General features: G+C 48.6%; 1 protein-coding gene across 1 annotated transcript; it reads left to right on the forward strand.

Annotated features, from left to right (window-relative positions):
• The first annotated feature begins 653 nt into the window (after positions 1 to 653).
• FOXI3 (forkhead box I3) lies at positions 654 to 7,100 on the forward strand. The gene is made up of 2 exons (XM_055539111.1): positions 654 to 1,377; positions 4,407 to 7,100. The coding sequence occupies exons 1-2, from the start codon at positions 663 to 665 to the stop codon at positions 5,030 to 5,032; spliced, it is 1,341 nt and encodes a 446-aa protein (XP_055395086.1). The 5' UTR covers positions 654 to 662; the 3' UTR covers positions 5,033 to 7,100.
• Positions 7,101 to 12,361: the final 5,261 nt, after the last annotated feature.

Below are 12,361 nucleotides of genomic sequence, written 5' to 3' on the forward strand. Positions count from 1 at the left end.
CCTTAGTATCTACGGTGTACCTCCAAAGACTTGTAAATCGCGTCTATTATTCTCGACTGGGAGCCGACCAGTCGAGACCGGACGTGAATCCTGCAAATGATCACAAAAGATGTAGAGGCTCCAGGTCGAAATATCAAAGGTTGGGGCGGGGGCAGGCAGGTGGGCTGAGCGGCCACCCAGAGTTAACTCACAGACTTTTTAGAACAGTCGGACCGTCCTGGAGATTTTCTCTTTGTTTTGATATTCGTTATTTTATTTCGTTCTTGTGCTGAGGACACAATGGTTAGGAATGGGGAACAGGTTGCTTGAATATCGGAGGCGCCGGCCTCCCCCGGGCTTCCCTGGTTCTTCCCGACCTCCCTCCGTTCCACCCCGGCCCGGAGAGGAGGGGTTGCAGCTGCCGGGCAGGCGCGACGGGCGGCAGGAGGTTTCCGCGCGCTGGGCCGGGATGCGTGCGCGGGCAGGTGGGGCGTGGCGGGGGCGTGGAGAGCCGGAGCCCGCGGGCAGCCGCCCAGCCCCAGGACCGGCCCGGGAGGAGCCGAGCCGCCGACGGTTATAAGAGGCTAGCTCGTCGGCGCTCCGCTCTCACCCATCAGTCCCCGCCCCTCCTCGCCGAAGACAAGAGTCGCCGAGCCAGGGCCGCAGGGTTGGCCCCCAAAGGGATGCTCTTGCCCGAGCGGCGAGGTCAGCCCCGCTCGCCCCTCGCCGCCGCCGCCGCACCGCGCCAGCCGACGGCCGCCGACATGGCTCTCTACTGTGGGGACAACTTCGGCGTGTACTCGCAGCCCGGCTTGCCCTCGACCGCCGCCGCCGCCGCCGCCCCAGGCGCCCCCGCACCCGCCCGGGCGCCCTACGGACTCACCGACTACGCCGCGCCGCCAGCCGCCGCCGCCAACCCCTACCTGTGGCTCAACGGGCCGGCCGTGGGAGGTCCCCCCGCCGCCGCCGCCGCCGCGTACCTGGGCGCCCCTCCACCGCCGCCGCCGCCCCCGGGGGGCGCGCCGGGACCCTTCCTGCAGCCGCCGACCGCCGCTGGCACTTTTGCCTGCGCTCAGCGGCCCTTCGCGCAGCCCGCGCCCGCCGCGCCCGCCTCACCCGCCGGGCCCGCGGCGCCAGGGGAGCTGGGCTGGCTGTCCATGGCCAGCCGCGAGGACCTGATGAAGATGGTGCGGCCGCCCTACTCGTACTCGGCGCTCATCGCCATGGCCATCCAGAGCGCGCCCGAACGCAAGCTCACGCTCAGCCACATCTACCAGTTCGTGGCCGACAGCTTCCCTTTCTACCAGCGCAGCAAGGCCGGCTGGCAGAACTCCATCCGCCACAACCTGTCTCTCAACGACTGCTTCAAGAAGGTGCCCCGCGACGAGGACGACCCAGGTGAGGGCGGACAGGTGCTTCCCGGCCGGTCCCTTACCCACACCCGCCCCCCACTACGCGCACCCCACAACTCACGCACACGCAGAGGCAGGCCAGGGTGGGATAAAGGTAGAAAGCCTGAATCCTTAAGCCGAAAGTCACTCCTGAGTGGTGTTCCTTAGGCAGTTGGAGGGAGGGTCGAGTTACCGGTAAACGGATTAGGAATAAAAACACGGGTGGGCTCTCAGATAAGGGATGGCTGTAAAGAGATTCAGATGAGCCGAGAATCCCATCACATTTCAGGAGAGTGAGGTGGGGAGAGACGGGGAGTTGGTACCTGCTGTACGTAGATGCGTTTCGAACCTTACCTGTTTAGAAACGTAATAGTGTAAATCCCAAATGTGCTTCGTGCGGATCTAAGCCCCTGAGGTGAGGAGGGCTGGGTGATAGTGGCTTGATTTAATGGTTTTCCTCTTAGCTGAGGAATGAGGTGAAGAAAAGCTCAAAAATTTCAGAAACAGATTCTTACTGGAGGTTTTCTGAAGGCGCTCAGGACTAGGGGTGTGGGGTGAGAATCCGGTTAGAGAAAAGAGAAAACTGTTTCCTTGCCTTCTACAGCAGGAGTCCCCAACCTCTGGGATCTAATGCCTGATGATCTGAGGGGGAGTCGATGTAGCAATAATAGAAATAATAAGTGCACAATAAAAGTAATGCACTCAGACTCCCCCCCATCCCTTAGCCCCCTGCGTTGGTGGAAAATACTGTCTTGCAGGAGACCAGCCCCTGGTGCAGAAATGGCTAAGGATCAGTGAGGGATACAGGATTCTTTGTAAATTATGTAAATGCTCTGAAGTAGTTGTGTTGTTCAGTCGCTCAGTCATGTCCAACTCTTTGCGACCCCATGGACTGCAGCACACCAGGCCTATCTGTCCTTCACCATCTCCCAGAGCTTGCTCAAACTCATATCCAATGAGTAGGTGGTGCCATCCAACCATCTCGTCGTCCCCTTCTCCTCCTGCCTTCAATCTTTCCCAGCATCAGGGTCTTTTCTAATGAGTTGGCTCTTCACATCAGGTGCCAAAGTATCAGAGCTTCAGCTTCAACATCAGTCCTTCCAATGAAGAGCAGTGCTTTCCATTTGAAATGCTGTACAAACTACACGTAGTTGAAAAATTGTCTAGTAGCCATGTGAAAAAAAGTAAAAAGATGGTGAGAATTTATTTTTTAAAGCAACCCAAAATGTCGTTTCAACATGTAAAACATAGAAGAAATTATCCATGAGCTAATTACATTATTCTTTTGGTACTAAGTCTTCAAAATCCTATGTATGTGTTTTATACCATATTTCACTTGGTACGAGCCACTTTTCACATGCCCAGCAGCCACGTGTGGCTGGTGGTTACTTTACTGGACAAGGCATGCAGCTCTCCAAGATGCATCTGCCCAGATTTGGCCTCTAAATCACCTGAGGTGATCATGTCAGTTGTCACGTACACTCCCGGACTTTCTAAAAAGGTCAAGGATCTCAAGCCAATGTCTTGTCAAAGCTTTTGGTAGCAAGATGACACAATATAAATATTCTGGTAGAAGTAGGTATGATTGGTTGTTTAGATGGTAGTTATGTGAATTAGGTTTTTATTCTGCAACTATTTGCAGAAAATGTGTTGGTGGAGGTAATGGATGTGGAGGGGTGTGTGGTCGTGGTTAAGAATGCTTGACTCTAGAGACAACCTGCTTATATACTGGCCCTATCACTGCTAACTGGGCTTCCCAGGTGGTACAGTGGTAAAAGAATCAGTCTGCCAATGCAGTAGATAGACGTGGGTTCGATCCCTGGGTCGGGAAGATCCCCTGGAGAAGGAAAAGGCACCCAGTATTCCTGCCTGGGAAATCCCATGCCCAGAGGAGCCTGGCGGGCTACAGTCCACGGGTCACAAAGAGTCAGACAGGGCTGAGCAACTAAGCACGCACACACTGTTGCTAACTGGGAGAATGACAGGTTGCTAACCAATCTGCACCTCAGTTTCCCCATCTGAAGAATGGAGGCGATGATATCACTCGTCTCCAGAGCCGTGAGGAGTAACTAGAGTTATCAATGTGAAGAACTCACTACAAGATAAGTGCTTTACGGTATTTGCAAATGCCAAAGATTCTTTTTACCAGAAGTGATGAGAGCCGTTGGGAGAAAAAAATCCTCGAAGATGACAGATGTTTTTTACTTCCACTGTGCTAGATAGTGAGGGAGTTTTTCTAAGCAGAAGACTAGCATTGCTTGCATTAAATGGGGTCCTGGTCTGAGATCAGCCTGGTGGAGGAAAAGCTGGGAAGACGTGCAAGGGTGCCTCTTGCCCAAGGCGAGGGATGGGTGTGGAGCTTCCTTGTACTTTCAAATAGATGCCATCCAAGGTGTGTTTAAAACAGTCAATTGCTCAGTAATAACTTGTCGTTTCTGTTGGACGAGGCAGAGGGTTGGGTACTGGAGGATGCATTTTTCCAGTGGAGTATTTTTTCGGGGCAAATATTATACCCTTTCAGCAAATGATAATGATAATAGATACCTTTTTCTTTTCACTGCTCACTGTGTATGGCTTCTTTGCGGAGATCTATCATTTACCCCTCACGGCCAACCTGTGAGGTGAGTACTGTCTTATCCCTATTTTTATAGATAAACAGAGGCTCAAGTTCAAGTAGTGCCATTTCCCTCAAAAGGACAACAGAGTAGATTGAGCATCTCTGTCAAGTTTCATGAAAGCCTGCCTCCCTCATCTCGGACCCAAAGCTGGGCATGTGGGACTTCCCTGGTGGCTCAGTGGTAAAGAATCCGCCAGCCAATGCCAGAGGCATGGGTTTGATACCTGGGTCGGGAAGATCTCTTGGAGAAGGAAATGGCATCCCACTCCAGTATTCTTGCCTGGAGAATCCCGTGGACAGAGGAGTCTGGCAGGGCTACAGTCCATGCAGTTGCCAAAGAACTGGACATGACTTAGTGACTAAACGATAACATGGGCACGTACACCTCCTCTTCTAACCCATCTTTCTCATCTTTGCAGGGAAAGGTAATTACTGGACCCTGGATCCGAACTGTGAGAAGATGTTTGACAACGGAAACTTCCGTCGGAAGCGAAAGCGCCGCTCAGAAGCCAGCAGCACCCCCTCAGTGGCCGTGGGGACTTCAAAATCAGAAGAAGGGCTCTCCCCGGGACTGGGGTCAGGAGTGGGTGGGAAGCCAGATGGAGACAGTGCCCCTGCATCTTTGAGATCCTCCCAGTCCCCAGAGCCTCCTGAGGACACTAAGAGTACTGCCTCCTCACCGGGAGTGTCCATGCTTTCCTCCACCCCTTGCCTGAACAGCTTCTTCAGCAGCCTCAGCACCCTAAGCGTCGGTAGTAGCAGTGGGAGCACGCAGCGGGCACTCCCTGGCAGCCGCCCTCTAGGGATCCAGGGGCCCCAGGTGCCCTCAGGCGGTGTGTTCCCCCCCAGCTCCGTCCCGGAGCCCTCGTCAGACCCCTTGCAACTGAATCACAGCTCCAGCAGCAGCAGCAGCCAGAGATCTTCCTACTACGGCCCCTTCCCCGCCAGCACCAGCGGGGCCCCGAGCAGCCCCTTTGGCAGCCCTTTCTACAACTTCAGCATGGTCAACAGCCTCATCTACCCTCGGGAGGGCTCTGAAGTATAGAGCCCCAATTCCCAGACTCAACTGTTGCACACCTGAGATCTCATGAAAATACAGATCTCCAGGCAGTAGGTCTGGGGCAGGAACTGAGATTGCATTTTCTCCAGAGCTCCCGGCAAGGTCCACTGAACACACTCAGAACAGCGTGTGGATGCCAACTTTTTCTTTACCCGACAAGCTTTCTCTGGATAAAGGGCCTCCCTGGAGAGAAATCCAGTCCAGTCTGTCCTGGGATGGTATCCGAGAGCCCTGTGAGGGCAGGGACCATGTCTGTCTGTTCATCACTGTATATCAGGGTCACAGGGCCCACTGGGCACAGACTTCAGCTGCAAAAACAAGTGAATGAAGTTACTGGGTCAAAAAAGTAACAATTGGCACTGGAAGCAGCAGGGAATGGTTGGGACTGACCAGCTGCAGGCTGCTGTGGGCAACTGGTCTTCTCTGCCTGGCAGCATTCTGTTTTTTCTAGAAAAGTCAGAGACCTGCATTTTTCCAGGAAACCTCCATTTGTCCTCTTTGTGGCTAATGGAAAGTTTTTCAAATACTGTGCTAGAAAGCACCGCAAATCCTTGAGCTCTCTACCCAGCTCAAAGATCACCTCTATTTATGCTTAGTGTCAGGGATGTGTCAGACATTAATAGCGATAGAAATGCCCAGACACACCCTGTGTGCCAGGCATTGTTCTAGATACTTACCATGTATTAGCTCATTTAATCCTCACAACAACCTTGACACAAAGGTATTGTTACCCCCCATCGTTTTCTGTATGGTGGCAGTAAACTGCCAAGATGTTAGGTCCAAACAGTAAGTCATGAAGCCTGGATCTAGTTTTTTGATTTTTTTTGTTTGTATGTGTGTGTGTGTGTGTTTAGTTTTCTGTTTTGTTTTGTTTTTTTGGCTGCACTGTGTGCTTTGTGGGACCTCAGTTCCCGGATCAGGGATTGAGCCCAGGCCACAGCAGAGAAAACACCAAATCCTAATCACTAGACCACCAGGGAACTCTCACCAGGATCCAGTTTTAAGGCAGTCTGGCTCCAGAGTCTGTGCTTGTAACCTTTGTGTTCTAGTCCCTGAAAAACAAAGGCATTAACATGCATAGGCAGAGTAAGTAGCGTCTAAGGAGTAGGAATGAGCTAGGTTTCATCTAACCAAAGATTCTGGCTGAAATCAGTATCGCTTGGGATGTTCTGAGCATCAAGGATGGACACCAGCTCTGCCTCACTTTTGCTGCCATATTTCTGAGATCTGTGGTCACCGTCCTAGTTAGCTGGTATCCTGTCTTTTTTAGCATATGTCCTGGGTTTTTCATCTTTGAAACAAAGTTTTAGTATTTTATTAAAAATAGTTTTTAAATGGAATTTTTATTTTTAAAAGCAAACATTTGTGGTCAAAAATTTTTCTAACGTAATATATTTTAACACTCCCTTTTACTTCTCAGGAGCTGTCATCATTTGAATACTTTTTATGGTCACCGTCTTGGTGCCCAACAGAATGTCTGTATGTGGCAGACACTCAGCCACAGTTTGAACTTATCCAAAAAGTGTTAGTGCAGATAGTGTGATTTTATTGGAATAGTGATGCATTAAGATGAAGTTAATGTTCTATGAATTACCCTTGTACCATGTTTGGTCTTTGATGGGAACATTGCTAGTTTTTAATTTTTTTAGGAAAAGGAACACAAATTAATTGTAAAAAATTGTTAACTTTTCCCTGTATATTATTTGAGATTCACAGCATTATTGTTAAATTGGAAGTTTGAAATAATACATATAGAAAATTATTTTTTTTTAAAATAGTCTATTGAGGTATAAATAATGTCAACATTACTTTTTAAATATTATACAGGAAGACAACCAAAGAAACTACCTACCCTCATACTGTGTGTACAAAAACCCCACTTTCTATGGATATTTTTGTATGTGAAAAATTGTATGGACTTTTATAAATATTGTTTCTAACACAATTCTATATTTGTAAATTAATTTATAATGTGAACTGGGACGATTTTTTTTTTCCCAAGAAAGCACACTGCATGCTGGAAATCACATAAAATAAACTTGAAGTGGGATGACTTCTGGCTCCTTTTTGGGCATCTTGTTTTCCTGTCTTTAACTTCTTTCTATAAAGTAATAGAGCTGTAAGCAGCATGGCACAGAAACTGCTACCGGATTTTTGTGTTGAGAGAGCAAGCAATTGATTTTTTTTTTTTTTATAAAATTTTATTCTTAACACCAAAAGCATTTTGCATTGGGGTATAGCCGATTAACAATGTTGTGATAATTTCAAGTGAACCGCGAAGGGACTCAGTTATATATATACATATTCTTCCCCAATCCCAATTTCTTTATTGGACTTGTTCTACCTGCCCACATCTTAAGGGATTGGAATGAAACAGTTCTGGAGGATCTCTAGACATGAGCATCTTGTTTGTATTTTAACAGAGTAATGTTTCTGTCTAGCTCAGCTGGTGAAGAATCCTGGAATGCAGGAGACTCCTGGTTGATTCCTAGGTCAGGAAGATCCCCTGGAGAAGGGAATGGCAACCCACTCCAGTGCTCTTGCGCTTCCCTGATGGCTCAGCTGGTAAAGAATCTGCCTGGAATGCGGGAGACCTAGGTTGGGAAGATCCCCTGGAGGAGGGCATGACAACCCACTCCAGTATTCTTGCCTGGAGAATCCCATGGAGGTCAGAGGAGCCTGACAGGTTACAGTCCATGGGGTCGCAAAGAGTCAGGCACGACTGAGCAACTAACAACAAGACCTCTCCAGCTGGCAACACTCCTCAGGGAGAACTCTGGCTTTCAATGCTGTGGTCCTCATGGAGGGTACAGGCAGCCCATCGTCTCCAAGGAAGTAGCTAGGAAACTTGAATTTGGCCCCAACTAGAAAACACCTGAAAGATAAGGTTTCTAGCCTAGGGTTTCTCAACATGAGCAGTGTAGATATTTGGAGCTGGATAATCCATTGTAGAAGCTGCCCTGTGCATCACAGAATGTTTAGTAGCAGGCTGGAAGCATTTCCCTTCTTCCTTCCCCCAATACACATACTGCCCCAAACCCCCCAGCCCCTGCTCCCAGGCCCTGAGACATTGACAAATGTCTCGGGGTGGACGGGGTGGGGGGGGGGTGGGGGTGGGGTGGGGGTGGGGGGTGCAAAATTAGATCTGATTGAGAGCCACTGATCTAGACCAGCACCCTCCTAATTTGCCAATGAGAAGATGGAATTCCCTCACTTCCCCACACAGAGTTCTTAATAGTGGAATGAATAAGGACTCTGGTACAAGACAGTTTCTGTCCTGCGAAATGGCTTTTCTCTCTTTTTAAAAAATTTTTATTTTGTATTGGGGTATAGCCGATTAACAATGTTTGATAGTTTCAGGTGAACAGTGAAGGGACTCAGCCATATATAAATATGTATCCATTCACTGCTATATTTAAAATGAATAACCAACAAGGACCTACTTACTGTATAGCACATGGAACTCTGCTCAATGCTATGTGGCAGTCTGGATGGGAGGGGAGTTTGGGGGAGAATGACTTTTAAATGAGTTGTGAGCAGAATCGGCCCAATCATTGAGGCATTTCTCAGAAATGAGAACAGAACTGAGGCTTATCTGTTTGCCTGTCACACTGGAGGTAGACGCCTGCCATATTTTAGTTGCTTGTTATAGAAAGGCTTATGGTAGCCTCCTTCTTGGCATCTGGTTATTTCTATTAATAGAGGCCTAGACTGGGAATAATTCTGACCAAACAATAGTAAACTATTTGGGTTATTACTCTTTGATAGGGATGGTGGTGGGGAGGACAGGCTTAAGGATATCTTGGAAAAAAGACATTTTAAAAGAATGTGATGAGCTTGTATTTGGAAGCATCTAGATCTGGGTGTTTGATAGCTATGAAATGCCAGAAAGATGGCATTTATGAGAACAAAGGCAAAGAGAAGAATCCACTTCTGATGATCTCCCAAACAACCACAATGGGCAGCAGGGTGGCTCAGTCCTCACAGGAACCAAAGAAGCTGTGCTGGGGGGCAAGTTGTGCCTCCCGCTGGGCCTGGGATTAAAGGGAAAGAGAGCTGCCTCTGCCTGTGATGTTTCCAGGTCAAAGTCTGCACCAGCACTCCAACTGGCACCCATTTCCTGCATTTGTGACATGTTCTCCCTGGGAAACAGGTCAGAAATTCTGGACCTGAGCTAGATTGTGATTTCTGTTGTTTCAGACAGTACAGAGGAAAAGATGTCCCTCTCTCCCTACCCCCATCCCCACCTCATGAAGTTAAAGCAACCTTCTTTCTTCAGGGTTCTCACAGAGACCAGAGCCTGGTGTCAAGTTGCAGCCCAAGCTGAGGACCTTTGGGCACATGGCTAACTTGAAGCAGCTACCTTTCAGCTCTTTGGGCTTCCCTGGTGGCTCAGATGGTAAAGAATCTACCTGCAATGCAGGAGACCTGGGTTTGATCCCTGAGTCGGGAAGATCCCCTGGAATAGGGAATGGCTACCCACTAAAGTATTGCCTGGAGAATTCCATGGACAGAGGAGCCTGGTGGGCTACAGTCCATGGGGTGCAAAGAGTCAGACATGACTCAGACACCACTGAGCAACTAACACTTTCTGCCTTCTAGGACCTAGTATATCTTTAAGAATAAGAAAGGGGCAAAGGAGAGTTTGAAAAACTAATAAGTAGGTTTCAGGTTTCCTTCTTGATACTTTTAGATCCTTCATCTCATTCTAGAGCTTACTGGAAAAAGACAGCTGGGGAGCCCAGAGGCTTCGAAAACTGTGCGCCTTTGCCCCCAGCCCCTCCCCCAGCTCCTCCTTGCGCTCAGGGCACAAAGGCGGGGCCAAACTTTGCCCCCCTCCCCCCCCACCCCCCCACCCCTGAGGAAGAAAGACCGCCACTGACCTTCAGAGGAAGCTCTCTGCCTTCCTCAGACTTTCCCGAACTTGGAAAGAGCCTAAAGCTTTAGTATCTGTTGTTTTTTCCCCCTTTGTCTTCCTGAGCTGTCCCAGTAGCTAAAACCTTGAGGTTTTTAATGAAAAAGAAACCTGTGCTTGTTTCCTGAGGCAGGGATTTGCTGGTTCTGGGGTAGAGACCCGGGGGCCTGTGGCCTTGCCTTTTGTCATGGAAAGCAGTCAGCTGGGTTCGTGGCTGGGTGGCTGGCACCGCAGAAGGAAGAAGGAATTTCCTATCAGGTCTGAAAACAAAACGAAACAAAAGGTCAAAAAAGACCTGATACCTACAGAATTCCTCCCAGCCTTTTAATTCATAATGTCTGGGGATCAACGCCAAACCCCTGGGAGGCCTGGAGGACAGTGCTTTATCATTTAAAAAAAAGTAAGCATTACAATAACTCAGGTATTGGGTGCCGGGCACAGCCCTATAATACACATATATGTACTGTGTGCTGTCTCCCATCATGTCCGACTCTCTACCTGTGGACTGTAGCCCGCGAGGCTCCTCTGTCTATGGGATTCTCCAGGCAAGAACACTGGAGTGTGTTGCCAAGCCCTCCTGCAGGGGATCTCCCCGACCCAGGAATCGCACTTGTCTCTTTCCTCTCCTGCATTGGCAGGTGGGGGTTTTTTGTTTTTTTTTTTTAACCACTAGCGCCACCTGGGAAGCCTATATATATATAGTATATGTATATATATACTACAATACTATATATATATTCTATAGTATATGCTATGTAGTATATACTATATATATATATCAGAGAAGGCAATGGCAACCCACTCCAGTACTCTTGCCTGGAAAATCCCATGGACGGAGGAGCCTGGTAGGCTGTAGTCCATGGGGTTGCAAAGAGTCGGACACGCCTGAGCGATTTCACTTTCACGCGTTGGAGAAGGAAATGGCAACGCACTCCAGTATTCTTGCCTGGAGAGTCCCAGAGACAGGGGATCCTGGTTGGCTGCCATCTATGGGGTCGCACAGAGTCAGACACGACTGAAGCGACTTAGCAGCAGCAGCAGCAGCATATTATATATATATAATTTAAGATAGCAACTCTTTGAAGTAGACACTGTTACTCATTTTACTATTGAGAATACTGAGACCCAGAAAGTTTGTATAACCGAGCCAAGGTCAAAAATTTAAACAGTTGCTGCAGGTAAGTGGTTGAAATAAGATTCAAAATCAGGCCATCTGATGTCACAGCCTACCTGCCCTTAATCTATAATACTGTAATGCCTCTCCATTTTGAAGAGGAGAAACAGAAAAGTGACTTGCCCAAGGTCACACAGCTTTCTGGTTGCAGATGTGGGCTTAGAACCCAGGTTTCTGCCCTGCCACCTACACACTTCTCTTTAGGCACCTCATTTGTAAGCTCCCTGAGGTTGGCTTTTGTGTTTGGAGCTCCTCTTCAGGGACACAGGAAGGTAAGCAGAGAGAAGTCACTTTTCCTTGAAATTTCCTCCTTTATAGGGTTGGCCTGCAGCAGATCAGAGGCCCGGGTCTTAGGCTTTGAAGCTACCGAGGGAAGCCAGATGGAGATGCTGATTTGAAACCTCAGACTTTGAAAATAAAATTGGAAATTTACCCACTGACTCTCTAATTCCCTTTGGGCATCCATGTGCTGGGCATTGAAGATACCAAGATGACTAGACCCACTCAGATCCTTAGCAAGCAGGGCAGGGGCTGAGAACAGATGTGCAGAGGGTAGGGAGGATCAATCAATCCATCTTCATGGCAAATAAGTGGGAAACAGTGGAAACAGTGGCTGACTTTATTTTTGGGGGCTCCAAAATCACTGCAGATGGTGACTGCAGCCATGAAATTAAAAGACGCTTACTCCTTGGAAGGAAAGTTATGACCAACCTAGACAGCATATTAAAAAGCAGAGAGATTACTTTGCCAACAAAAGTCCATCTAGTCAACTCTATGGTTGTTCCAGTAGTCATGTATGGATGTGAGAGTTGGACTGTAAAGAAAGCTGAGTGCTGAAGAATTGATGCTTTTGAACTGTGGTGTTGGAGAAGACTCTTGAGAGTCCCTTGAACTTCAAGGAGATCCAAGCAGTCCATCCTAAAGGAGATCAGTGTTGGATATTCACTGGAAGGACTGATACTGAAGCTGAAACTCCAATACTTTGGCCACCTGATGTGAAGAACTGACTTATTTGAAAAGACCCTGTTGCTGGGAAAGATTGAAGGCAGGAGGAGAAGGGGACGACGGAGGATGAGATGGTTGGATGGCATCACTGACTCAATGGACATGGGTTTGGGTGGACTTTGGGAGTTGGTGATGGACAAGGAGGCCTGGTGTGCTACAGTCCATGAGGTAGCAAAGAGACGGACACGACTGAGCAACTAAACTGAACGTAAAGGAAATC

The sequence above is a fragment of the Bubalus kerabau genome, chromosome 11 (genome assembly GCF_029407905.1).
Source record: "Bubalus kerabau isolate K-KA32 ecotype Philippines breed swamp buffalo chromosome 11, PCC_UOA_SB_1v2, whole genome shotgun sequence".
Taxonomy (NCBI): Eukaryota; Metazoa; Chordata; class Mammalia; order Artiodactyla; family Bovidae; genus Bubalus; species Bubalus kerabau.